Below are 26,424 nucleotides of genomic sequence, written 5' to 3'. Positions count from 1 at the left end.
CGCGGATCATTTTCCGCCCGTAATCAAGTGCAAACCGTGCGGCGCGAGTAGGCTCAGAAATATCTAGCTCCGCCCTCTTTGATCGTGCTACGGACTGTGATTGGACGATGTCCAAGGGCCGATTGCACCACCGACGCGCATTGGGCATCTGTAGCAACCTCTCAGTACCACAGTGGCAACAAAGATTCCCTTTGTGTAGCCTCTGCCCCCTTGCCTCTAAAGAATAACACGGATTTATGAGAAATTCTATTATTTACGTATTTCATCGAGTAGGGAGATTTTAAGATTAGCTAGAAATCTTTACTTAAGGGTTGAATGAGGAGATTTAAATCAGCGGCAGTTAATCTCATTTGTCAATTTTCATTTGCGTCAGTAGTTTTTCATCATACATATATCATTAAGTGGGCATATTTTAAGTTCTGGAGGGGACAAGCCACCGTTTCCAACAATATGGCTGTCCATTGTCTTCTCTTCAGTCTTCGTACGGTCTCTTATGTACCACCAGAGGGCGCCACTTTATCATTTTCTGTATTTACATCTTCAAGGTTTGACAACTGTTATGACAATAAACATGTCAAATGACCTTAGCAGTCCAATTTGTGAGATTATCCACATCAAGGTAGCAGTGAAGCTACTTTCACATGATAAGAAGACTTTACTGGTTATAAACATGCCATAACCAACGGCACGGTTGTTTCATGACCTTGAGACACAATGTCAAACTTGAATTCGAGGATGGATCTCGTGAGCGTCTTCCAAACAAACGAACCGGTCAGTGAGTGCGCGTAAGCAAAAGACGATGTCACCGTTACGAATAGGGAGGACAGCTCATGTGAGAGGTCGCGGTGGTGTCCCTGTGGTAGCTGGAGCGTGGAGGGTGACATGGAGAAGTATTCCGAGTGCGGCTGACTGCTCGACGGGGAGGTGTGAGAACAGCTTAGGCCTCAGCCATCTCGCACGTACACGACAGCACCACTTTCACCCAGCCTGCCTTTCCCCGACGTTCCTATTAGGCTGGGAGAGAGAGAGGAGGGGTGTGTGGGTGTGTGTGGCTGCGTGCGTGTGTGTGTGTCACATTCTGTATCTCCACCCCCACCCTGTTCCTTCTACTCCACTCCAAGCTGAAACACACACAGGCATGCGTGGGTACAAACACACTCTTCCTCAAGTGAGTCTTATGTAATAGACAGTGTTTCCTGATAGTTTCCCACCAACCAAATTAGAAATCGACAACTTTTACTTTTTTTTTTGGTCTGTGTCATGTAAACGTTAGACCATTATGACCGTAGGGTGTCATAAGTAGTATTCCAGTAGGCAATAACATTTGTCAGACTTGTCATGAACTAGAACAACAAATGTTATTGTAATGACAGTTGTACTGGTGCCTTGGCATTCAAAACGTGCCAAGGTGTTGAGAGAATGTTCCGGAAAAGAACTCGAGATTGACGTTGTCACAAGCCTACATCGTCTACATCTACAGAAATGAGATGGAAGGTGCCGGGCTTGGGAGCGATCCAGGTTTCACTTTGCTCCTCTATGAGACTGAGGAGGTCATTGGCCCGGTTTGGCTTGGTATCAGGTGTCAGTTACCTGACCTGCCCCCCCCCCCCCCCTCCCCCACCCACTCACTCTGTCACTACCCCCAGGTGGCATATCCATGTCACACTGCTAACACACAGGTACACTGTCACACAGGATTGTCTCCCCCCCCCCTCCCTCCCTCTCAACCACCCAATGCACACACACACACACACACACACACCCAACAAACCTCAACCTCCCACCATCACCTGAACAATATATATTGTGGGCAACAAAATTCCATTGTGTTGAATTTGGTGATGTATTGTTTGATGTTTTTATACTGCACAGTCGATACAGCCCTCGTCGGTAAAATACTGAAAGGATGGAAGAGCTCCTTTGTCTTGCATGGCCTTGGGGCGATAAATAATCAATAAACATAACCCTTTTATGTCGACTTTGAGTTACTTCGAGACAAGAGCTTGGTTTAAAAGTGGGCCCTGCACATACGTGTAAACTAATAGCACGGGGGGGGGGGGGGGCAGGGTCTGGAGGGGGGGGTGTTACCTCTGGACAATGTGCAAATAACGATGTCTCCTCCAGCGCCGGTATGTACGTAAGATGGATGATTGGTCGACGGGGTCACGAGGTCAAGCAGACATAAACAGACGCGTTTGAAGTGCAATCTGAGCGCACTCCAAGACACACAAAGTGTTCCACCTGCATACCTGTTGGGAGAGGATGATAGACGTGTAGGGGGGCGACGCCCACAGGTGCACGCGTGCGTTCCTCCCGTGCTCCAGACATGCCCTGGATCCAGAGACACGCCCTTGCGGGCCGACAACTATGCGCTTTCTTGCACTCGAAACTCTCGGCTCTCGCACTGCCAAGTACCTTTGCGACGGACTGCATGCGCCCTGTGCCCACCCAGACACACGTGCGCACGCCTGTGGGAGCGTGCACGCGCTCTCCCCCCTCTCCCCCCCCCCCCCCCCCCCCCCCCCCGACGGGGCTGCGCCGTGTCCCGGACAGGCCGGTCTGGGAGGAGGCAGGGGCCGCCCCTTCGGCTTACCGCGCTCACGGCCCCCCCCGGCGGAGCGTCGACAGCCCAGAGACATCAGGAGACAGGAGCGGAGAGAGTCTGAGAGAGCGAGAGAGAGAGACTGACAGAAATAATTACGATGTGTTTTCCCGCTCACTTTGTCCGGGTGCCAAGCAAAAAGAGAAAGAGGTTGGGGGAGGGGGAAGGTGGAGGTAGGGGGGGGGGGGGGGGGGGGGCTGAGATAAGCCTTTTAAGTCAACTCTTTTAAAGTAAATGCTGATCTGACTATGACTAATGCTCAGCCGGCTGGCACGCTGTGCTGTGTTTGCGTGCCAGGAGATTGGATGGGGACTTTTTGGGAGGGGTGTGTGGGAGGGTGCGTCTGAGGGTGTGCCCAGGTAGAATCCCCCCCCGGGCTCAACTCATCAGGTAGGAGGGGCCGGGTGTGGTCCGGGAGAACATGGAGGCACAACGTGCGACTGGTTTAATCTGCTTCGAACACCTCGCCTAATAGTCGTTGTTGAAGTTCAAGTTGCAGAGCTGACTGCACTCACGGCGCATTCACACGCATCCAACTGGATATCGTTATGCACTGCGTGTCTCGTCCTGTCTCCGACGTACACGTCAATCGTACATGTGCTAAACTCTCCATGTCGGAACACAAACACCCCCAAACGCAAAAGAGGGGGGGGGGGGGGAGCTGGGGGCAACTGTTAGAGGGGCCAGTTACATTAAACATTAGTGTTGTCATGTAGTTTTCTTCACTGCATTCCAGGCGTTAACAAGCAAAATCCCATGTTTATAATTATTCTGAGAGAGGCTCTGAATCATACATTTAGGGGGGTTATCACAGGGGCAGACTGTGACCCGACCCCAAACCCCAGCCCCACCACCCCCAGAACTACCCCTTGACACAGAAAGGACTCCACGTGACTTTTAAACGACACCAGCGAGCGTCAAAACCTCAGGTCTGTTTAGGACAACCGCGTTGAAGAGAACCCGAGGCATGCGCGCACACGCAATCGACCCTCCTCGTCGTAAAAACGCCAGTCAAAGAAACGACAAGAATTTGTGTCGAATACCGTGCGCTCTCCACAGTATATTGCACACACACATGGTGTAGAAGACAAGTTACGAGTCTGAAACGGACTTGTTTGCTCTTCAGTGGTCATTTGGGAACGAGGATATGTATTGGAATGTTGGTTTGGCAGATGGTTAAGACAGCCCTTGTGTGAACAGGCAGAGGAATTATGGGGCCCGTCTCACCATCAGGTGAATAGTAATAATAAGGGTGTGGTCGAAATTTCCCATCCTTCTGAAAAATGATTTTCTGTTTTGTCATGTCAAGGCTGGTTACAGACAGGTTAGTTGTTTTAGGTTCAGGGCTTAGGCCCAGTTTCCCAGACATAGATTGAGCCTAGTTCGGAGTAAGTGAAAGATTCTATGAAGATCTCCATTAAAAACGTTTTTTTTTTAGGCTAGGACTAGGCTTGATCCATGTCTGGTAAACTGGGCCTTAGGGATTAAGGATTGGATAGAGTTCCACTGTCTAAGATTATGGTCAGAGATTGATTATACCTCCTCCATAAGTATAATGACCTCACTGTTTCGAACCAAAATTCTGCACCAAGGCTACATGTTTTAGCAAATCCTTGATACAAACGTAGTATAAATCAATCACAAGTCTCCCTCTCTCTAACACCCATGCATGCACACATACCACCCCCCCCCCACACACACACACACCCACACACACACTGTAGAGATTCCCTAGGGACTGCAGAGTTCATGACAGTGGATCCTCACTGACTTAGTCGTGGACAAGGAATCAAGGCTTTTAGAAGGAGTGGATCATGTGAACACTAGTCTTGAACATCCAGCCACAGAGCTTGTATAGAGATGTACAAAACGTGTACAAAATAATTCGCAAGATTACCACTGACACATTTCTGTCAAACTTGTTTTCCTGGTGAACCCCGCCCACAAGCTCACCAAAGGCATGTTTGTGTGAGTGTGTTATTTTGTGTGTGTTTGTGTGTGTGTGTGTGTGTGTGTGTGGAAGAGAGAGAGTGAGTGTGTGCAGTAATTATAGTAACTTATTCCAAGTGATGGTTAGACCGAATTAAGGGGCAGAGGGGTTTGTATGGGATGTTATGGAGTTGCTTATTTCTATAATTTCACGAACTCTTGATGTTTACCTACAAACTAGTACAATAACAAACACACTTTTCCATAGACCCAGCACACAAGCACACTGCATGCACACCCCGCACCCACCCACACACACGCACCAACAACATGAATATAGTAAGAAAAACAATTTTTCGGTGCATATCTCTCACATGCTTCTTGCCCCATGCATGGGTTAACATGAAAAGAACATCTAAAATCATTTGGATAGCAAAATAGGCCATGATAGCTCCTGTAGGTGTGGTCTTGTGTAGTCAAAACCAATAGTCTTCCGCCTTCCCGTTGCAGTCTGCACCGATGAGACGCCTGACAAACAGGTGTAGGAACAACGCTAAAAATCGCCCCGCTCCGCACCGTCCCGTCCGGTCCGGTCCGCTTGCAGTTTCTGCCACATTGATAAAGTTCAGCATTTACCGGTAAAGAGTTCATCGGAGTTTCGAACTATCTGGAGACGAGGATGAGCCAGTACGGATCTCAGAGAGCGCTCAATACTCACCGTCGAGCCGGGTCGAGGCAAGATTTGTCGGCAGGGATCCCGACCCACTATGCCCGGAGTGAAGTTGTACATAGCGGTAATGGATACGGACAGGAATACATGGACGGATACAATACGTATGCCTTCTCAAAGGGTTCCATGGGAGGCGGACAAGGGTATGGTTCTCCTCGGTCGATTTGTTAGATTTTTGTTGTAGTTTGTTTGGTTTCGATGACCACCTGTTGTTCCCCCCCACCAACATTGTATTTATTTCCCTTGCCAGAGGGGGAAAGAAACAGTGGCAAATAGAACGTTTTTGCTTCCAAAGCCTAGGAAATATTGAATGTACTTTCGGTCGAATGTCTGGGGAAGAATGAAATAGCATGTAGCCTACTCACCCCATAAAGACTACTATCTAGTCACAAGACTATTTGCAGGACTCGTTTTGTTTGTGCAGAGAGTTAATAATTAAAATGTATGCTGCTCATTTAGCAATGAGAGGTATTTGTAAAACAAATACAATAATAATAGAGAAATGTACAACGCAAATCAAACGTGCAAATATGATCATTTATTAATTTAGGCTATAGTCCTACACGGCATCAGAATTCCTTTTGTAGGTTCCTCTGTGAGAACAGTCAACACACCAACACTGTACTGTATAATACTGTCTTGGTGCTTGTTTTGTCAGCTTGATTTATTACTCACATAAGTGTTAGGCATTTTAGTCAGCCACATCATCTCTAGCACGCAGGCTCCATTTTAGAGAGCTAGAAGGGAACCCAAACACAGCTTAAGGGTCATTGTTCTCGACAGCATGAAAAAATGTCTGTTACTGCCGAACATTTACAGAAGATCAGTTGCCCCTTTTGGCACATAACAACAACGAAAAAAGTGTGTTTACGCCATTCTAGTTAATTATGATCTTTACGACTGCTGCTGATTGCCTACGATTATGATAATGATGCCCTCCTCCTCTGTCCAGCCAATCCCCCCACAGTGCTCTCCACCAGAAGGCTTACCTCTTGCAGTCCCAGTGCCAGGAATACCTGAGAAAAGCGGAGCACTGTCTGCAGTCAGTGAGTGACCCCATCCCTCTCCCCCTTCCAGGATATGATCCAGTCACTTGTTATGCAGAGCTTGCACATTGCATGGTGCACACACACACACCCACACACCCACACACACCACATCACCCTACCCAGTGAAGAAACATCATTCCACCATTTAATATTCATCACATGTATGGTAGTTGTCTGGATTACTCATTGCCTGTTGATTTTGAGCCCGATTTCAACACCTGATAAAGGCATGTGAAATATGCTTGGTTAAATGTAACCCATACTTTCTATTGCTTAATACGCACAATTAACTTTAAAAAAAAACCCAACTGTACATAATTCTTCTTTTTTATCACATTGTAATGAGAAGCAGAGGCATTCCCTGCACGTACGATGCTTGTATTTACCGCCTGGCTTTCTGCTAGCTGCACTAAATCCTGGAATTAACTTCAGATACCCGACAAAGACTGACGTTTTCCTTTGACCGGGCACAATGGCTCCTTTAACTGTTAAAGACACTGTCTGTGGTTTGTAAAAAAAAAAAAAAGTTTTAAAACAAGGAGGAGATATATCTGGGCCAGATAGAGAGCGCAGAACGGTTGGCAAGGGGGTGGGGGAACCCTCTGTGATGTTCTTCCCCACGGCTTTCCCGCAGGGCGGCACCGCGGAGGGAGAACGTTACCTGGCCATGGCGAGGGAGACGGTCGAGCAGCTGAAGGGATGCGCCGTGGACCTGCGGCAGATGGGTCAGCCGAACGACAGCGTGATCATGAGGTGAGGGGGGTGGGGGGTGGGGAGAGAGAGAGAGGGGGGCCTCTCACCTGAACGGCAAACACCCTCCCTCCTGTGCTGGCTCTACGGGTCTACATTTCTGTCCGTGTTTGAGTCTCTTAGCAGACACTTTGAACCTAATAGACACACAGGTAGTGTACGTAAGTATAGCAGGGGGACTGGAAGTGCTCATTTCTAACAGTTTCTCTCCCAGTATTGTTTTCGATAAAGTTACACAGGTCATAGTTTTCACTCATGAGCACAAAGCACCCACTTTTTTATGCCTACATGTAAAAAGAGTACAATTTCATACTATATTTAATAAAACAGTGGAACAGTCTAACACTGGCACACTGTCAATTCACCATGGTCTCCACCTACATATCACTGAGCATTTTATGGCGCGCACACAGGAAATCATGTAGAATACACTGGAACACACACCCTTTCCTTCCCCACGTCACCCCTAACCTCCCACACCGCCTCTCCCTGTTGTCTTTTGCCCCGGCACAGCGTGGATATGTGCATGGACCAGCTAAAGTCGGTCCACATGGCCTTCAACGGGACCATGCAGAGGCGGAGCCGGGGGAGCAGGGGCAGCGCCGGCGGGTGGGAAGAGCCGGGGAGGAACTACCAAGAGGCTGTGGCTTGGATTAAACAACAGAAGGTATGCAGGGCCGCCCGTGACTGTGCACTGCCCGAGTGGGAGGCCTTGTTTGGAGCAATCTCGCGTGCACAAAGGGTGTTTTTTAGGTGGTTAACCTGTTAACATTGACTTGTTGAACTTTGGAACGTTATCAACCTTATTTGGATGGGCCTAAACTGGACATTCTACACACTCGCACATGTAAACATACTCACGTCCCACGCACACCTATAGATCATATTACTGTTATGTATTAAGAGTGTCAGAAGGGAGGAGGTTTGCGGTCGTACATAATGCTTTTGTGCTTGAGGGTATCTGAAACTGTAACTCACACACACACACACATAGTGTGTACTGTGTGCAGAAACCCACGGTTGAGTGGCCGGGGTTAAACCAAGGCTATGTTCTTGTCTGAAAGGATCAGACTCAGTGTCTCCGGGTGAATTCCAGACGTTTCCTTTGTGTCTGAGGGAATAGTCCATCTCCATTAGTGTCTGCCACCCCCTAGTGGTAAAGTGGTACACTCACGTCCGCCGTACGCCTCAAAAAGGTTCCCTGCGCTCGAACTGCACGGGAGATGACATCACTGAATTACCCTCAGCTCTCGGTCACATTGGACCGCCCGATGGACTGCCCTACTTTTCGGCGCGGAGGTGACCGCGTGGGCGCCGTACGGCCCGCGTGTCTGTGTGTGACTCCCCTGCGCCTTGTCTCCCCAGCGCCTGATCGAGACCTCCACCTGGGGGGACGACCCGGCCGCCATCGAACAGCAGCTCGTCAGCCACGCCAGGTTCCACAGCTCCATCCAGCGCAGCGCCGAGGTGGAGCGCGCCAAGGACGAACTGGTAAGGGGGGGGGTTCCTCCCTGCAAACGCGGACGGACGCGCGCACGGGCACGCACGAGTGGCTACACACACGCGCGCGCGCGCACACACACACACACGACACATTCAAGTGCTGTACCTATATTGGAAGAGGCACACGTAACTCACAAATCACATACAGACACACGCATACATGCATGTACACGCACACCTATTAAGTGCGTCTCCCTCTTTGTCTGCAGGCAGCTAAGGGTGACAAGGCCAATCTGCACTCTCTGGAACAGGAATGGGACAGTCTGCAGGTGAGAGGACTGGAATATTCACTGGTCACGTTCTCGAGGTCTGGTGGTTAAGGGGTCATATTATGAACACAAAACCCCAAGTTAGAGTCTCTCATATGGGGGGGGGGGGGTGGAGGTCACCTAACTTGTATTTACCCCCAACCCCCCTCCCCCCCCCCCCCCCCACACACACACACACTGGCTCATGCCTGTGAATACAAACACTGGCAAACCTGTTGTATTACGTGAATCGTGAATTATTATTATTACGACGAGAAAACCTACGCATGCACACATTTGTTTTTCTGTCTTTCTCGTCCCCTCAGAAAATGTCGTTCGGCCGGACGGACCGCCTGCGAGACCTGCAGGGCATCATCGAGGAGATCTCCCAGGAGATCATGTGGGTGAACGAGAGGGAGGAAGAGGAGCTGGTGTTCGACTGGGGCGACCGCAACATCGAGGCCTACATCCCCCAGAAGCAGGAGGGCTACTCGGTGAGGGGCAGGGCCAGCAGAGGTCGCTCGGGGGAGAGGGCAAAGGTCAGGGGGGGTCACGGAGGGCCTCTCTCCACCGGAAACTCTCACAGGCCTTGATTCCTGTTGGTTGAGATATGATGATGTGTATGTCAATGAACCCCTCGGTTCATCCGTGTTCAATTACATTTCGTTAGACGGTTCGTCTGTCTCACATTATGGTGATGCCAAACCACGAAGAGTTAGGCAACAAAGACGGAACTTTCCAGAAAGCCCCCGACCCCCCCCCCCCTCCCCCCTCCCAGGGCTGTGTCCTAACTGTTGTCCTCCGTCTGTCAGAAACTGATGAGTAATCTGGAGCTGAAGGAGAAAGACCTGAACAAGCTCAAGCTGAAGGTAGACAACTTGCTGAAGGATGGCCACCCGGCCTCGGATAAGATCGAGGTAAGGACGCCTCGGTCTGGTTCCGTTCCGTCTGAAATGATGTCATTAATGTGGCGCTGTGATGGTTCTTGTTTTGTTGTCAGTTGGGAGCACACTGAAGCTAATTCCTAACCACCGCGTTGGTATGGCAGTAAATACATATTCTACGCTACTGCGTAGAATGCGGAGGCCTTAGGCACCCGAGATTTCTTACATGAATATTGTCTTGTGTGTGTGTAAGACTTGCGTATAAGACTTTTGCACAGTGCTGTGTCTGTGAGCTACTGAGATGAGGACTGGGATAGGAGCCACGTGGTCCGTATCAGTAATCCAATCCGTTCCTCTCCGGCGCTCTGGCGGTCATTCCTCTGCGGCTCGTCTCCCAGGCCTACATGGACACTCTGCAGACCCAGTGGAGCTGGCTGCTTCAGATCATCAAGTGCATCGACGTGCACCTGAAGGAGAACGCGGCCTACAGCCAGGTAAAACACCCAAGTCCAAGTCTTTTATTGTCAGATGCACAGAACAACACAGGGGTCAGACTGGGCACTGAAATTCGCGCACACACCCACAACGCGGAGGCACAGACACGCGGCACACAGGGCTCCCACGGAGATTCCACAGGCGCACGTGCAGACAGACGCACGGACAAGCGAAACCTCACATCATGAGGGAGTCAGGTGGCTGAGCGGTTAGGGAATCGGGCTAGTAATCAGAAGGTTGCCGGTTCGATTCCCCGCCAGACAAAATGACGTTGTGTCCTTGGGCAAGGCACTTCACCCTACTTGCCTCGGGGGAATGTCCCTGTATTCACTGTAAGTCGCTCTGGATAAGAATGTCTGCTAAATGACTAAATGGGAAATGTGAAACGGCTAACGTGCGTGCGCCGTTCAGTTCTTTAGGGAGGCCAACGACACCTACAGCAAGCTGCAGAAGGAGCACGAGACCATCCGCCTGAACTTCGCCTGTGACAAGAACACGCCCCTGGACAACCTGCAGGAACTACTACAGAACCTGGAGGTAACCCTAACCCCCGCCGTCAAACTCCGGAGACGCGGTCGGTCGGACGGCCGAGGTTTGAAGTGCGAGAGAGAGTCCGTCCTTTTGAGCCTGACGCAGTGCGTGACTTCCTGTGTGTCCCCAGAGAGAGAAGGGGAGGATCATGGAGAACAAGAGGCAGGTGCAGCACCTGGTCAGCAAGTCCAAGAGCATCGTGAGGCTGAAACCACGCAACCCGGACAACAAAACCACCGGCACGGTGATCGTGTCGGCTCTGTGTGACTTTAAACAAGACCAGGTGAGATTCCGACACGCGCGCACACACACACGTAAAAGGTGTCGCACACAAATACGCACATGCTTTTACAAGCACACACAAAAAACGGGCCTTTCGGTCTTTTCAAGTACGGTATTTCACGTTTCACAGAGAGTGATCTGCAAGGGGAATGAAGCCATCTTGAAGGACAACAGCCAGCGCAGTAAGTGGCAGGTGACGGGGCCTGGAGGTATGGATATGATGGTGCCCTCGGTGTGTCTGCTGGTGCCACCACCCAACCCCCTCAGCATCAACCTGGCCACCAAGTAAGAACACACATTCGCGCATGCACTCACAAACACTATTTCTATCCTTAACAAGACTATTTCTATGCTTGATGAACTACTCCAGCCACAATGTCATACAAGATTAGTTGTTGTTTTTTATCAAATAAGTGTTTAACCCAAACATTTATGTGTTTGTGTGTGTGTGTGTATCTCTCCAGGAATGAGCAGTATTACGAGGCCATCTTGACCATGTGGAACCAGTTCTACATCAACATCAAGAGTCTCATCTCCTGGCAGTACTGTGTCCAAGACATCACCCACATAAACTCCCTCACTCTCACCATGGTAAGCCCAACCAGATGGGCTTCAGCCAACACTGTCTGACTCATGTTTGGGGTTAACCCCTTTTTCAATCCCACCATGTGTGTGTGTGTCTCCACAGCTGGCTCGCATGCGTCCAGAGGAATACCGCAGCATCGTCAAGAGCCTGGAGTCCCACTACGACGAGTTCAAAGTCTGTTGCCATGGCTCCCAGATGTTCGGGGACGAGGACAAGAGAAGCATCGAGAGCCAGTACACCGGTGCCCAGGCCCACTACGACCAGCTCGTGGTGCAACTGCCTGCGTACAGTGAGTGGGAATGCGCCGTGCACAGTACGAGGGCCATGAAGGACCTACCGAGATTTCTCCCCGTCTCCTTGGGTTTCTAGAAGCGCTGACCCGTGGGCTTACCTCAGTCCTCTTCTGTGGACGAAATAAACTTTTTTTCATCTTTTCGACTTTGTTGGGCGCAAACGACTGACCAGCCTCCGTTCGTTTCCCCTCTAGCTGCACAACAGCAACAAATACAGCAGCAGCAACAGCAGCAGGTGCAACAGCAGCAGGTGCAACAGCAGCAAGTGCAACAGCAGCAGGCCACCAGGGTGGAGGAGACCAAGAAAGTGGTGGTGAAGAAGGAGGAGGTGAAGAAGGTCAAGAAGAAGGTGGTGGCCTCCCAGAGCCTGACGGAGCTGCACGCGCTCAGAGTGAGGCTGGACGGCGCGGAGGCGGGGCTAACCCAGCACATCCACGTCTGTCTGGGCGAGGACGGGGCGCACGACTGTGGCCTGAGGATCACCAGGCTGGAGGTACACACACACACACACATACGCATACACACGTTGAATCCGCAGACCAATAAATACACAATTGAGGCCAATAAAATTTGTCCATTTTTGTTATCGTATTCATATAAGATGCATTGTTTTTAACATTCTGTCAAGGTCTACAGATGGAAAAATAGCCGTTTTGGCTCATTCTGGCACATTTACAGTGAAGTTCATAAAAACTTTGAATTCAAAAATGTGTTTGTTTCATTGTTTTTTTTTGGGGGGGGTGCGTTACTTACTTACTCAAGGCGGTGCAGCGGGACATTGAGTCCAGCCGCGTGGAGTACCTGCGGCTGAAGGAACGCATCCAGAAAGAGCTGGAGGACATGAGCGATGCTGACAAAGCCCAGTTCCTGCGCAGCGAGCTCAGCCTCGTCAACCAGAGACTGGGAACCCTGGAGGGTTGGTCTGCGGCCTACCTACAGAGGTACGCACACACGCACACACACATGCTCGCATTCACAGCCTGACAAGGAATCGAGCACATGCCATGAAGCGACTCAACCCTATATTGATCTTTTTTTTTTGGGGGGGGGGGAATGGTGTTGATAGTAACATGCTCCTCTCTCTCTCTCTTTCTCTCTCCTTCCCTCCTGTCTTTCTCCCTGTCCCCCAGGCTGCGGGCTCTCAGGGCTCTCCTGGAGAGCGTGGCCCGCTGTGAGGACATCGTGAAGGTCCACGAGGCCCGGCTGACTGAGAAGGAGACCACCTCACTGGATCCGGCCGAGGTGGAAGACTACATGTCCACCCTGAAGGTACAGTAGCTCACCGGTCCAGACCATAGAAGGACAACATACCAGCACTTGAACCCGTTAAAGTGTAGCGTCACACATATGTGATTGTTCGAATGCGGGTCCCACAGCATAACGTCGAACATTCGAATTGAATATTTTCTGATGGAAAACTATGCGAAAAACGCTTAAGTATGGCTTCAAAATGTACTAATGAGAAGGCTAACAAGTGACACTAGCATGGTAGTAGCATTGCTACGAGTATTATGCTAGGTAACTTAGCCCGGAAGCTAACTAAAGCTTCCGGTCTAAAGCTAACTTGCGCTGTGGGGACCGTAGGAAATATTTAGAACTCTAGAACTTATCTAAAGGTTCAGGAAGGGTTTGGTCATGCTGTAGGTCAGTTCAGATTAGCTTTGTGGAACTGGAAGGACTTCAAAGACATTCCGGGAAGGTCTTTGCCTTAAAGTGATGAGGTGTAAGAATCGGTTGTTTGAAGATTGTTCTGGAAGCTTTCTCATCTGCTGGAATGTTCACTTCTTTGGGGGTCTGAGCAGAGTATGAGGGCGGAGCTGGAGCAAAAGAAGGACGTCCTGGTCTCCATGGAAACCGAGCTGGGCAAGGCGGTCCACTGGAACGACCAGGTGGGCGGGTCCTTCCACAGGTGCGACGTGGACCTGTCCCGCTACGGCGAGCAGGTGAGCCAGCTGAGCGACCGCTGGCGCCGCATCCAGAACCAGATCGACTCCAGGTAGACCCCCCTCCTCTTCCTCCGCATTCCCTTTCCCGCTTTAATCCCCCCCCCCCCTTCCCTTACACTCACATTTGCCTCGTAACCATGGTGTAGCCTCGGGGTGGGTCCCCCAGGGGTTGAACACGCGTCGCATCGCATGGTAGGAACAACGTCGATAAATGTGCCACCCCACAATAACCCCTGGACCTGTCCGGCCACCCCGCGTAAATATTTCCAAACGCCCCCGCAGCTCACGACGGCAGTCGTCTCGCTGGCGGCTCCTTCACCGTCCACCGGGGGGGACACGCGAAGCGGTGACGATGACAATGTCTGGGTCTAACCTGGTTGGCGTCCTGTTGTCTCTGTCAGGCTCCGCGGGCAGACGGTGTATCTGCAGCAGCTGCAGCACTACAGGGGCACCGGTTCCACCCTGGGGGAGTGGATCGGCGCCACGCGAAAGCAACAGGACGGACTGCACGGCGCCAAGATCGACGACATCGGCGGCCTGAACGAGCACCTCAGCCAACAGAAGGTAAGCTGTGAGCGTCCAGTTCAGATATATAGATGTTCTTTGTTTGTCCACAAAGGGCAATTCCTTACGCTTAGGTCCGTACCATGAGAACGGCCGAGACAAATCCAGTCAATAAAAGAAACGCCACAGTACAAAACAGAAGACCTGTTTTCCAAAATTGGCTTTTATCCAACGAAAAGCGACGCCTCACAAAGCGACAGCGCTCGATCGCACCTGCCACGCTGTGGGTTCTAGTGAGGTGAAACCTCTGCTGTGTCGCAGGCTCTGAACACGGAGATCAAGGGGAGAAGGGAGAACGTGGAGAGCGTGCTGAGGGACAACGAGACCTGCGTGAACTCCATCAAGGTAAGGGAGCTCCGGCCGTTCCGGCCGTCCGTTTTCACGGCGTGCGGCGGACTCGACTTGGTTGTCGTGCCTCAAGCGTGCGGTTCTATTGATCCAACAGAGGAGTTTGGAAAGAAGTTCCGTCGTTTTGAAATGATTCTGTCTTTAGGACTACGAGTTGGAGTTGGCCTCGTACAGTGCTGGTTTGGAGACCGTCCTTAACATCCCTATCAAGAGGACCATGCTACTGTCCCCCGCCAACGAGCTTACCCAAGAGGTAAATTCCGAGTTTTGGACCGTTTGTCGGTTGTATGTGAGCGGCTCATGTTTTGTTGTGGTAATGTTCTGATGTTTGTTTTGGGGGGGGTATCTGTTCCCACAGGCTACACAGCTTCAGACCCGCTATATCGAGCTTTTCACCCTTTCGAGTGACAACTACAGATACCTAGGCGGGCTACTCAATAGCATGGAGGAACTCAAGGTACGACTCGCAAGATCGACCTCAGTCGCTCACGAGCAAAAGATAACGCACACTTTATTGTCCCGAAAGAGAATTAGTCTCAGACACATAAGTATCTGCTGTTAAAATACGAATAAAACGTAGGTGTGTGTACGGTACGTGCACAGGCTGCCTCCCGTGTTCAAACCTAGGTGAAGATTCGTATTCAGTGTTTGAGGAATCTCTTCCTCGTTCCCCAGATGAGGAACACCAGGATCGACCTGCTGGAGGAAGAGCTCCGTCTCCTGAAGGGGAACGTCGCGGACGGCGACGAGAAGAACCGCTCCCTGGAAGAGGCCATCGCTCGCTACCGCCTGGAGCTGGCCCAGTCCCAGGAGCACCTGATCTCGGTGGAGGAGGTAAAGAGGCACACCACCCTGCAGTGCAACACCACCAAGGACAGCCTGGCCTCCACCCAGAGCCAGCTGCAGGACCTCAACGAGCAGGTGGCCCGCCTCACCTACAGCATCGAGGAGGAGAAGAGGAAGAGGACCCTGGCGGAGGAGCGCTACGGGGAGCAGCGGCAGGAGTACGAGGCCATGCTGAGGAAGAGGCAGAAGGAGCTGGAGGAGGTCAGCTGGGCCAAGATGGAGGTGGAGAAGAGCGTCGGCGACCGGGAGAGGGAGGCGGAGAGGCTGAGGAGGCAGCTGGCCGAAGAGGCGTCCAGGATCAAGGAGCTGGAGCTGGAGCTTTCCAAGGTAAGGAGCCTGTGCTGTGCGGAGATCGCTAACATAAAGCAAACCTACGAGTCCCAGATCCACATCAGCCACACGGACATCCAGCGCCTGACGACCCAGCGGGAGGAAGACGGCGCCGGCCTGAGGCTGCAGTGCGACATGCTGGAGGCCGAGCGGAGGGACCTGGAGGAGGAGCTGAGGAGGCTCCGTCTCTCCCTGAGCCAGGCGGAGGAGCAGAGGAGGAGGGCCGACGAGGAGGCTTTCAGCCAGAAGGCTGCAGGCTCCGAGGAGGCCCGGAGGAGGAGGGAGCTGGAGGAGCAGGTGGAGACCCTGCTGAGGCAGAGGGCTGAGGAGAGCAGCCAGCACGGCCAGGAGCTGGCCCAGGTCACAAAGGTCCTCCAGGACAAGAACGGCCAGCTGGCTCACCTCACACACATCCTGGAGGAGGAGAGCCGCAGGAGGACGGTCCTGGAGGAAGAGAGGGTCGTGATGGATAAGACCCTCATCAAGGTCCAGGCCCAGCAGTCCTCGTCCACGGTGATGGTGGCCAGGCTGGGGGAGGTGGAACTGGAACTGAACAGGCTGAGGCCCCAGCTGGAGAAGGAGGCCAGCGAGAGGAGCAGGCTGGAGCAGAGCTTGACCAGGCTACAGGCACGCGTCCGGGAACTGCAGGCCACCAGAGATGGGCTGGAATTGGAGTTGGAAGCGCTCAAGAAAACCAACCTGGACGACGTGACAAAGAGAAAGAGAGTGGAGCTCGAGCTGGAGAAGACCACCATGACCATGAGGGAGTACACCGGCACCATCAACACGCTGCGGCAGAGCCAGGAGGACGCCACCGCTGGGGGGAGGAGAGGGGAGGAGGAGCAGCGCAGGCTGAAGGAGGAGCTCGAGAGGAGCGTCCGGGAGCACAAGGCCTCGACGGAGCGCCTCGCCCAGCTGAGCGGCCAACTGAAGGCCCTGCAGCAGCAGCTCCTCCAGGAGCAGAGCCGCGTCCGCGACAGCAACCACCGCTACGAGAGCCTCCACAAGACCCTGGAGGAGAAGACCACGGCGCTCAACGAGAGCTCCGCGGCGCTGGAGAAGCTCCGGGGCCTCACGGAGACCCTCACCAAGGAGAGGTTGAGGCTGGAGGAGGAGCTGAGGGGGGTCAGGCAGGAGAAGGAGGAGCTGGTGAGAGCCAGGAGGGGGGCCGACGACGATCTGGCCTCCCAGATCACAGCCCTGGAGCTGCAGCTGCAGAGCAGCGCGCGCAGCAGCCGGGAATACCAGAACCTGGTGTCCGAGCTCTCCTCCGAGAGGGAGAAGCTGAGGCTGGAGATAGAGCTAATCCAAAAGCAGTCCATCGAGGTACTTGGAGCTTTGAGAGTTCATCTCGGACGTAGTTTTCTTTCTCTCCAATCGTACGCTTTTAGCTGGCTGTGGACAATGCTTTCTCTTGCATGCTGGAATGTCTGTAATTTTGGCTAGCTAGATTGTGATCGCACTCAAGTCGATCCTGTATGTGTTGAACTGTTTGCATGACAATCATTTCTACATGATTGTATAAAGACTGAGGTAAATACTATCTTTGCCTCTCTCTCTCTCTGCCTGCCTTCTCTGTCCACATTACCAACACTTCCTCTTTGATTCACCAATCAGCATGCTTTTTTGCCTTTGCCTGTTTTTTCCAGAATGATCAAGTGTCTACAGAAAAACTGATCACCTGCTCTAAACAATTACTAGTTCTCATTAAATTTTGTGTTGAATGTCACTTTGTATTGCAAGTACAGTGGTTTAGTAATCCCGTTTGTTTTGTGTGATCGCAAATGTTGTGGATGTATTCATGCTGATTAAGTCATCCAAGTGATAATTTGATCATATATCCTTTCACTCATACTGCGTATCATTTTGCCTCACCACTTACAACTTCTCTTTGGGTAAGTCATTTGGGGACCTGGTTTATTTTAGAGGTCAAAAGTAGATGTTTCACGTGCTAACAATTCATAAAATCACTGTCACTCCGTTACGCTGTATGGATTGGTCAGCTAAATTAACCTTTTTATGGAACCCCTCCCTCCCCTTCTCCCTCTCTCCTCCTTTGTCTGCAGACCTCGTCTAAAATCCAGAGTACTCAAGTTCAGTACAGCGACGTGGTGAAGGAGAGGGATGCCCTGCTGCTTAAGCTCAATGCCACGGACCAGGACAAGGCTCACAGGCTGGAGGAGGAGCTGAACCGCATCAAGCTCTCCCTGGAGTCCGAAGTGCGCCTGAAGCGGCGTTTCCAGGAGGAGAGCGAACAGGTGAAGAAGGACTTCCTGTACTGGAAGGACCTGGCCGGGACCAAGGAAGGCCAGGTCAAGCAGTTTGTCTCCGAGCGCGATAGGCTGGAGCGAGACCGGGCCTCTATGAAGAGCGAGATGGAGAGACTGATGAGGGAGCTGAGGGAGGTGGAGGAGACCTACAAGAGAAAGCTTGTGAGCACCCAGACAGAGCTGTCCAGCCTGACCTCCGTGAGAGACTCGCTGGAGGTGGAGTTGAGGAAACTGAGGGAGCGCCCCGACACCTTGCCCAAACACACCCAGACAGAGAAGACCCTGCTGGACCCCTCCACGCTGGTCTTCGACGGCGTCCGCAAACCGGTGACCGCCCAGCAGCTGCTGGACTGTGGTGTCCTTGACGTGCCCATCTTTAACCAGTTGATCAAGGGCCAGAAGACAGTTCCTGAGGTGTCTGTGGACATCAAGCTGAATCTGAAGGGAACCGGCGCCATCGCTGGTGTGGCCTCAGGACCTCAGGGCAAAATGTCTCTCACAGAGGCCCGGAAGGCCAAACTTCTGTCTCCGGAAAGCACAGTCTTGCTACTGGAGGCCCAGGCCGCCACGGGCCACATCATCGATCCCAGAGCCAATCGGAAACTCACGGTGGATGAGGCGTATGCGAATGGGGTGGTGGATGAAGAGCACCGAGGGAGGCTGTTGGTGGCGGAGGCCGCAGCCGTGGGCTACCGGGATCCCAACACCAGCAAGATCCTATCAGCGAGCCAGGCCATGAGGAAGGGGCTGATTGACAGGGATACGGCTCTGCGCTTCGTTCAGGCTCAAGAGTCCATGGGAGGCATCCTGGACCCTGTCCTCAGTGTGTTCCTCCCCAAAGACGTAGCCATGGACCGCGACCTCATCAACGAGGACCTGTACCGGGCCCTGAACCAGACGCCCGAGTGCTACCTGGACCCGGACACCCAGCTGGGGGCTAGCTACGTGTCGCTGAAGAGGAAGTGCAAGGTTGACCCCGGCACGGGCCTGCTGCTCTTGCCCGCGCCTGAGAAGCCCATGACGGTACAGGGGCTGAGGGACCAGGTTGCGGTGTCTGACCTGGTGGACGCTAACCTGCTGGAGCGCACCGACATCGACCAGCTGAGGGAGGGCAAGCTGACGAGCCAGGACATCGAGACCCGTCTGCGCACCTACCTGCGAGGGTCCACCTGCATCGCGGGCGTGTATGACGAGGCCAGCGGCAAGACCATGCCCATCTACCAGGCCATGAAGGAGGGTCTCCTTCGACCGGGGACCACCATGGAGCTCCTGGAAGCCCAGGCTGCTTCGGGCTTCATGATCGACCCGGTCAACAACCTCTACCTCACCGTGAGCGAGGCATACACCAAAGGCCTGCATGGTCCGGAGTTCAAGGACAAGCTGCTGTCAGCCGAGAGGGCCGTCACGGGCTACCAAGACCCCGGGACCGACAAGATCATATCCCTGTTCCAGGCCTTGGAGAGGGGCCTGATAGAGAAGGGCCACGGTATCCGGCTCCTGGAGGCCCAGATTGCCAGCGGAGGCATCATCGACCCCAAGCACAGCCACCGCATCGACGTGGACGTGGCCTACAAGAAGGGCTACTTCGGCAAGGAGATGAGCCAGATCCTGACCGACGAGGGGGACGACACCAAGGGGTTCTTCGACCCCAACACCGAGGAGAACCTGACCTACCTCCAGCTGAAGAAACGCTGCATCACGGACGAGAAGACGGGCCTCATTCTCCTCCCCATCATCGATAAGAAGAAACAGCAGTCCACTCAGAAGAACACTCTGAGGAAGAGGAGGGTGGTGATCGTGGACCCCGACACCAACAAGGAGATGACCGTGAAGGAGGCCTACAACAAGGGGCTCATCGACTACGAGACCTTTCTGGAGCTTTCCGGGCAGGAGTGTGAGTGGGAGGAGATTGTGGTCACCAACCCTGACGGTTCCTCCTCGCTGGCTCTCATCGACAGGCAGACGGGAACCAAGTTCGACGTCACAGACCTTCTGAAGAACGGAGTGATAAGCCAGTCGGTGTTTGAACAGTACCGTGCCCATACCATTACCCTCACGCAGTTTGCGGATATCATCACCAGCAGGATCAAAGCCAGCTCATCTTCGTCAACATCTTCATCAGCAACGGCAGCAACAACGGCAGCAGCAACGGCAGCATCAGCGGCGGCAACAGCAGCTTCCGCAGAGAAGGCGACAGCAAAATCCTTCTCTTCTCTCTCCTCGTCAACCATGTCCTCCCAGAGAACGACGACGACCTCGTCCGTCATATCCGAGCGCTCCACCGTCGTCGACGGCTCGGCAGCCTGGGCCACTGCCTCCGACCCCCAAAACTACCTGAAGCACATCGCCAGCGTCTCCATCACCCTGGCCGACCCGGCCGAGGTCTTCAGTGAACAGAGCCCGGTGGGGGCCATCTTTGACACGGAGACCTTGGAGAAAATCTCCATCACTCAGGCTCTGAAAAGAGGCCTGATGGACTCCATCACTGCTCAGAGGCTCCTGGAGGCCCAGGCCTGCACTGGGGGCATCGTCAACCCAGCCACCGGCCGCAGAATGGGCATCCAAGAGGCTTCCCACCAGGGCATCATAGAGGCCGATATGGCCACCAAGCTGAAGGCTGCCCAGAAGGCCTATATTGGCTTTGAGGATGTCAAGTCCAAGAGGAAGATGTCTGCGGCCGAGGCCATGAAGGAGAAATGGTTGCCGTACGAGGCAGGCCACAGGTTCCTGGAGTTCCAGTACGTGACGGGGGGGCTGTATGACCCGGAGCTGGGCCGCCGACGAACCATTGAGGAGGCGCTGCAGATGGGCTGGCTGGATGCGAGGGCGGCGCAGAAGCTCCAGGAAACCCGTCACCATGCCAAGAACCTGACTTGCCCCAAAAGCAAGCTCAAGATCTCCTTCAAGGAGGCCATGGATAACAGTCTGCTGGAGGAAAACACCGGGGTGAGGATGCTCCAAGCGTCCACAATCTCGTCCAGAGGCATCAGCAGCCCCTACAATGTGTCCTCCGCCCCTGGCTCCGCTTCTGGCTCCAGGTCGGGGTCGCGCAGGGGCAGCGTTGATCTAGGCTCCTCCTACAGCTACAGTAGCTACAGCCACACATCCGTATCCAAGATGTAAGATGGTGGGGGAGAGAGGAAAAATTAGTTCATCCTTCAGTCAGCCTTTGTCTTAACTTCTTAACAAAATGGTGTTTATTCACGGAGTAAAGCTTTGCAATATGCATATCTTCAGGCAAACTTAAAAAGAAAAAGGCCACATGAAATGCAGTATAACAGTTTGAGTGAAAGTGAATGAAAATGTATAAAGATAATAAAGAAAAAAGGGACTTTAATAAGGTTTGGTTTTAAAATGTATTGGCTTTGTTTGGCATATGATAAACCTGTTGTCAGTCTACTGTACCCCAGTCAAACATATTGCACTGCAAACATAATTGCTTTTAGGTAAGAGATTTTTAGGAAAGAGAAATAAAATGTGTGTTTTTGAAATACAATGTTACATAGTCTACTTTTTTCTTGAGCTTGTGTGGGATAACAGTTTGTCATAAATAACATTCCTTATCGTTCATGTAGTATTTCTGCTGTAAGGTGGTGTCTGATAACAGTTTCCTTTAACACTTTGTAACTATTTTTCTATTTCTCAAAATAAAATTGTTATATCCTTCCACATGTTGTTCAATCATTTGGTAGTTGATGGCGACTGCATAACTGAGAACTAAAGATTTCCAGAAGTCAAATGGGTTTGAAAGAGTTATAAACACAAGCCTAAGCTTGTCTGTTTAATATTTTGAGGTGATCCTCAATTATCTTTCCCCTTTGTGTAGAAGTAAAATGATAGTTACTTTGAAAGCGTAAAGCTTCATTCAAAGGTTAATGCATCCCACATTTTCCACTTTTCCAGTGGAAAGCTATACCACACTAGCATTATTTACTGACAACGAATCTGCATACAAATACATGAATATTAAATTGAAATCACATATGGTCTAATAGTTTTTTTTTTTTTATATTGACTAAAATAATGCAAGCAAAATGAGCACGCAAAAAGCCCCGCTAGATGGCAGAAGTTATTCAACATTTGCTCAGCTGCAGCATGTCCTTTCCAACGAAGAAGTGAAGGCGGAAGTGTAGTTCATGTCTCTCTATGGCACTGATCAAAACTATTCAACCGACTGAAACCTGTAAAGATCGTGGGTGTCGTGAGGCCTACTGGTGTAACCAAAAGGTAACGATTAACGGTAAACAAGGTGCTATGTCCAAGATGTCAACCGTCCGTTTACTAATGCCAGCTACCAAAAACTGATCTCGCTTATGAACCTGCTACAGTGCAAGATAGCGAATGTGTCATCCCGTTTAGGTGACAGTATGGCTGAGCCGGACCCCCAGAGGAACTTCCGCTCTGCCTATTACGAGAAAGTGGGCTTCCGAGGAGTTGAGGAAAAGAAGTCATTGGAGATACTGCTTAAAGATAACCCATTGGGTAGGTACCGTACCTCATTTAGCATCGTGTCTAAGTTCTGACGTTCCCTTTTCCTTATTTAATCACTGTTGACATGCACGTTTGTTCTTCAGACGTGGAGAAGCTGAGTACATTCAGTCAGAGGTTCCCTCTACCCTCCATGTACAGAATACATGTGTGGAAGGTACTTTTAGGTAAGACTTGTATAGCTGCCAAGCACCTGACAAGACAATCGCAATGAAAGGCTAGTTGTTAACACAGTAAACACAGTTTCTAATCAGAAACTACAGGCTACACCTGGAAAAAGGGAGAGAAAATAAAACATATACATACAAAACCACCTTTCATCCTCGTGTCTTACACTGACAAAGTCACCGTGTGTGTTTGTTTACTCTCTAGGCATCCTACCGTCACACAGTGATTCTCACACGCTGGTGGCGGGGTACCGCCGCGAGCAGTACCTTGATATCCTGCAGGCGCTGGAGGTGATGAGGTTCGTCCACTCGGCCACGCCTCCGACGCACGTTTACCTGCGCATGTTCCAGCTGGAGAGCCGGACGTTGCCACGGCGCTGCGACACCACGGACCCGGTGAGAAGGGGGGGGGGGGGGGGATAGGACGAGGGGATAGGACGAGGAGCCAAGCTTGAACTGTCTACCTTGAACTGCCTCGTTTCGATCCGACAACAAAAAAAGCATGAAAATGCTCATGTCTCTCTCCCATGAAAATGGTCATCTCTATTATATCATAAAAGCTTATGTATGTATCCTATCCGAAAAGCATGAAAATAAAGACTGTTCAAAGTAGACAGGAAGCAGAGGACAGAGAGAAGGGAATAAATGTGTCACGCTGCTCGTCAGTTCGCTTGTCCCCGTCTCTCCCTGCGCTAGTACTCGAACTCGCAAGCACGACCACTAACCAGCTACGCCCATTAAAAAAGCTAGCTTTTCGCTGGTGTGGTGGGGACTGTGTTTATGCTTGAGTAGTGAGTTTAGACAGTTCACATTGGCTAACGCATGCAGGGAAAGGAAATGTGAGATGTGGGGATTCGTGTGAGGGGATGTGGGCGTCAGGCCCGTTTTTTGAGTCGGGGCACGTGCGTGGGTTCCAGGACGAGGAGGACGAGGACTTCCTGGCCGTCGGCAGAGCCATGGAGGAGATCGCCGACGACCCCGTGGACTGCTATTGGCTGATCAAGTGCTTCGTCAATCAGTTCAACAACAAGTTCGGAGACTCCATCCCCCACTTGGTGAGTTACGGGAGTGAACGTGCGGGAGAAGTAAAAAAACAAACCAAAAAAACGTCAAAACGTAACGCTCGATATCTTCGTAGGATCTCCTTCTTTCTGACTGACCTTTCCTCGGTATACCACGTCTCACCCCTCCTTCCTCCCTGTCTGAACGGTTCAGCCCAAGAGCCTGGAGCACTACCTCAGCCAGGAGGAGTCCAGGCTGCTGAACCACCTGAAGAACATGGGAGCCCTGGAGCAGCTTCCTTACAACCTGTGGTTCCGGCGCTGCTTCGCTGGCTGTCTGCCCGAATCCAGCCTGCAAAGGTCAGAGCACAGCCCACTGGAGCAGGCTGGGCGACACACACACACACACACACTGTCTCTCAATCCTGTTTGGCAGTCCGCCTGTAGATACTGTGTGTATGCATGGTCTGATGCGGATGGGGACTGTGTAAACCGACTGCTTGCGTTGTCAGGGTGTGGGACAAGGTGATCAGTGGCTCCTGCAAGATCCTGGTGTTTGTTGCCGTGGAGATTCTGCTCAGCTACAAGATCATGCTGATGGGCATGAATCGACCGGAGGGCGTGGTCAGCTTCCTGTGCAAAGTGAGTGGCGGCGGGTCGGCAACGGCGCTAAGGCTGTATCGGTCCCGTGTGTGGGGGGGGGGGGGGGGGGGGGGGGGGGGGGTAAACCTGCCAGCCAGTCGCACACCAACCGTTTGGTTTCCTCTCTGCCTCTCCCAGATACCCCAGGAGAACACAGACGCTATTGTGACCAAGGCCATCGACCTGTGGCACAAGTACTGCGGCACGCCCATGCACTCTGTGTAGCACCGTGCGGCCCCCAGACCCAACGCTCCCCACGTGTCCCTCCCCGGAGATCCCGGTCCGGGACACGCGCGGGCACCTCTTCGCTTCGGTGGACAGGACGTCCATGACGTCTTGATGTGGTTCAAAATGGCCGCTTACAGCGCTGCTTTAATTCGACGCCTGTTTTGTGTTTCAGGCTAGAATGTTTCTTTTTGTGTGTGGGTTGTTAATGGACTCACTGTTCCAGTGACCGATGGATTACATGGATTGTACAGTATGTTTGTAATGGTAATACTTCTTCAGTGTCTAACAAGAGACACTCCTAAAGGACCGTGAGCTGATAAATATCTGTTTTCAGCTTCACCATTCAATTGAAGATATCTCTGAACATTGTGGCCCGCCATACATTTGTTTATTTAATAATAAAATGTTAAATTAATAATAGAAAGAAAAAAAAGAACTCGTACTGCTGCCGGAACTCTTTGATTTAGAGAAAGAAAAACCAGTCGAGGAGGTTTAGAAGGTTTTTGCTCTCCTAAGTTTCCTTTATGTAAGAAACTGCATACATAATAGAAGATTCACAATAAGTTAATCACATGCAGTTTCCCTCCTTTCTTACAAAATGAAGATGAACAACAACAAAAAAATCCCTCTTTTACATGTACATACCTTTTTATAATTGGATGTTTTTTTCTTCTTCTTTTCTGTGTAAACACTGGAGAGTTACCTAACAGGTAGACAATCACATCACTGGTTCCTGTACACACGAACGGCCATGACACAGAAACGGGTCAAAGGGTTCTCTGAATACAGGATCGAGACCGTCGAAGAACTGACTGTGTGCAGGTTGTAAACAATGAACGTGTTTGCGTTTCTCATTTCTCGCAACCTTAAATTGTACGTGCCGTCTGTTACACACAGCACCGGCAACGTCTGCTTTTAACAAACCAATCAAATGATCCCGTTCGCTTAGTGCACAGAGCCAAATTGAACACGCCAAGTTGAATTGTAATTCCCAGTGGTTGTCTCAAGAACATGTCGAATTAATTGTGAGAGTTTCAAACAGTCCATTCACCGCAACTGGTCTGTGTCAAGTCCTGTCATTAAATAAAGTTCTGCACAACTATCCACAGAAAACATACATAATATGGCCTGCTGTATCAAAATGCCATTGAAGCAATAGAAATTTGGCAACGTCTTCCCTGTAAACAACACTGTAGGCACAGTGACACAGTGGGTGGCAGAATTCTACAATTATTATTCTCTGGGATGCATTCAAGATCAACAACTCCACACTGTTTCAAATAACTTTGGTTTAGGGCGGGGAGCTGTCTGAAATGTTCAAAGTGTTGGAACACTTGAATGCAGCCCAGGATATAAGGGTTGGCTGAAGTTGCTGTTATTGCTAGGTAGATTCACATTTATAATGTGATGGGTCACCGTTGATAACATGACATAGAACTGTATTTAACCAGTTTTTTGGGGGGAATAGGCCTATTCACAAATTCATATACATTTCATACGAATATAATAGATGTTCTGTATCTAATTTGGATACAGAGGCGTAACGGAATGAAACTGGACAGCATAAAACAGTATGTGGGTGTTGAAGACATTGGTTGGCTTGGTGTAGGACCATTTGCCCTCAGCTTTCTCTCTAGAGAGAGAGAGAGAGAGGAGGGGAAACAGGAAACAGGTACAGTACAGCCACCTCGGGATAAAGAACACCCAGAACG

The 26,424-nt window shown here is 51.4% G+C and overlaps 2 protein-coding genes across 4 annotated transcripts; both read left to right on the top strand.

Moving 5' to 3' along the window:
* The first annotated feature begins 5,050 nt into the window (after nt 1-5,050).
* On the top strand, nt 5,051-21,855 carry LOC136936678 (desmoplakin-A-like). 3 transcript variants are annotated; one of them, XM_067230294.1, is made up of 24 exons: nt 5,051-5,404; nt 6,214-6,307; nt 6,945-7,063; nt 7,574-7,727; nt 8,426-8,551; nt 8,773-8,832; nt 9,138-9,305; nt 9,624-9,728; nt 10,094-10,189; nt 10,602-10,727; nt 10,852-11,004; nt 11,134-11,288; nt 11,468-11,594; nt 11,692-11,895; nt 12,115-12,375; nt 12,645-12,823; nt 13,013-13,151; nt 13,685-13,878; nt 14,230-14,392; nt 14,654-14,737; nt 14,886-14,993; nt 15,099-15,197; nt 15,416-17,242; nt 17,983-21,855. In XM_067230294.1, exons 1-24 carry the CDS (start codon nt 5,211-5,213, stop codon nt 21,307-21,309), a joined length of 8,262 nt encoding a protein of 2,753 aa, XP_067086395.1. In that variant the 5' UTR covers nt 5,051-5,210; the 3' UTR covers nt 21,310-21,855. The 3 variants fall into 3 exon arrangements, with proteins under 3 accessions (XP_067086395.1, XP_067086396.1, XP_067086394.1); XM_067230295.1 differs by having other exon boundaries at nt 12,100-12,375; nt 15,416-15,913; XM_067230293.1 differs by having other exon boundaries at nt 12,100-12,375.
* Nucleotides 21,856-22,323: 468 nt separating this feature from the next.
* tbc1d7 (TBC1 domain family, member 7) lies at nt 22,324-25,255 on the top strand. The gene is made up of 8 exons (XM_067230465.1): nt 22,324-22,413; nt 22,546-22,668; nt 22,761-22,841; nt 23,047-23,237; nt 23,759-23,896; nt 24,057-24,202; nt 24,355-24,484; nt 24,623-25,255. The coding sequence occupies exons 2-8, from the start codon at nt 22,554-22,556 to the stop codon at nt 24,707-24,709; spliced, it is 888 nt and encodes a 295-aa protein (XP_067086566.1). The 5' UTR covers nt 22,324-22,413; nt 22,546-22,553; the 3' UTR covers nt 24,710-25,255.
* The last annotated feature ends 1,169 nt before the right edge of the window (nt 25,256-26,424 follow it).

Source organism: Osmerus mordax, chromosome 27, assembly GCF_038355195.1.
Source record: "Osmerus mordax isolate fOsmMor3 chromosome 27, fOsmMor3.pri, whole genome shotgun sequence".
NCBI classification, from domain to species: Eukaryota; Metazoa; Chordata; class Actinopteri; order Osmeriformes; family Osmeridae; genus Osmerus; species Osmerus mordax.
This window is presented reverse-complemented; position numbering and strand designations above follow the sequence as displayed.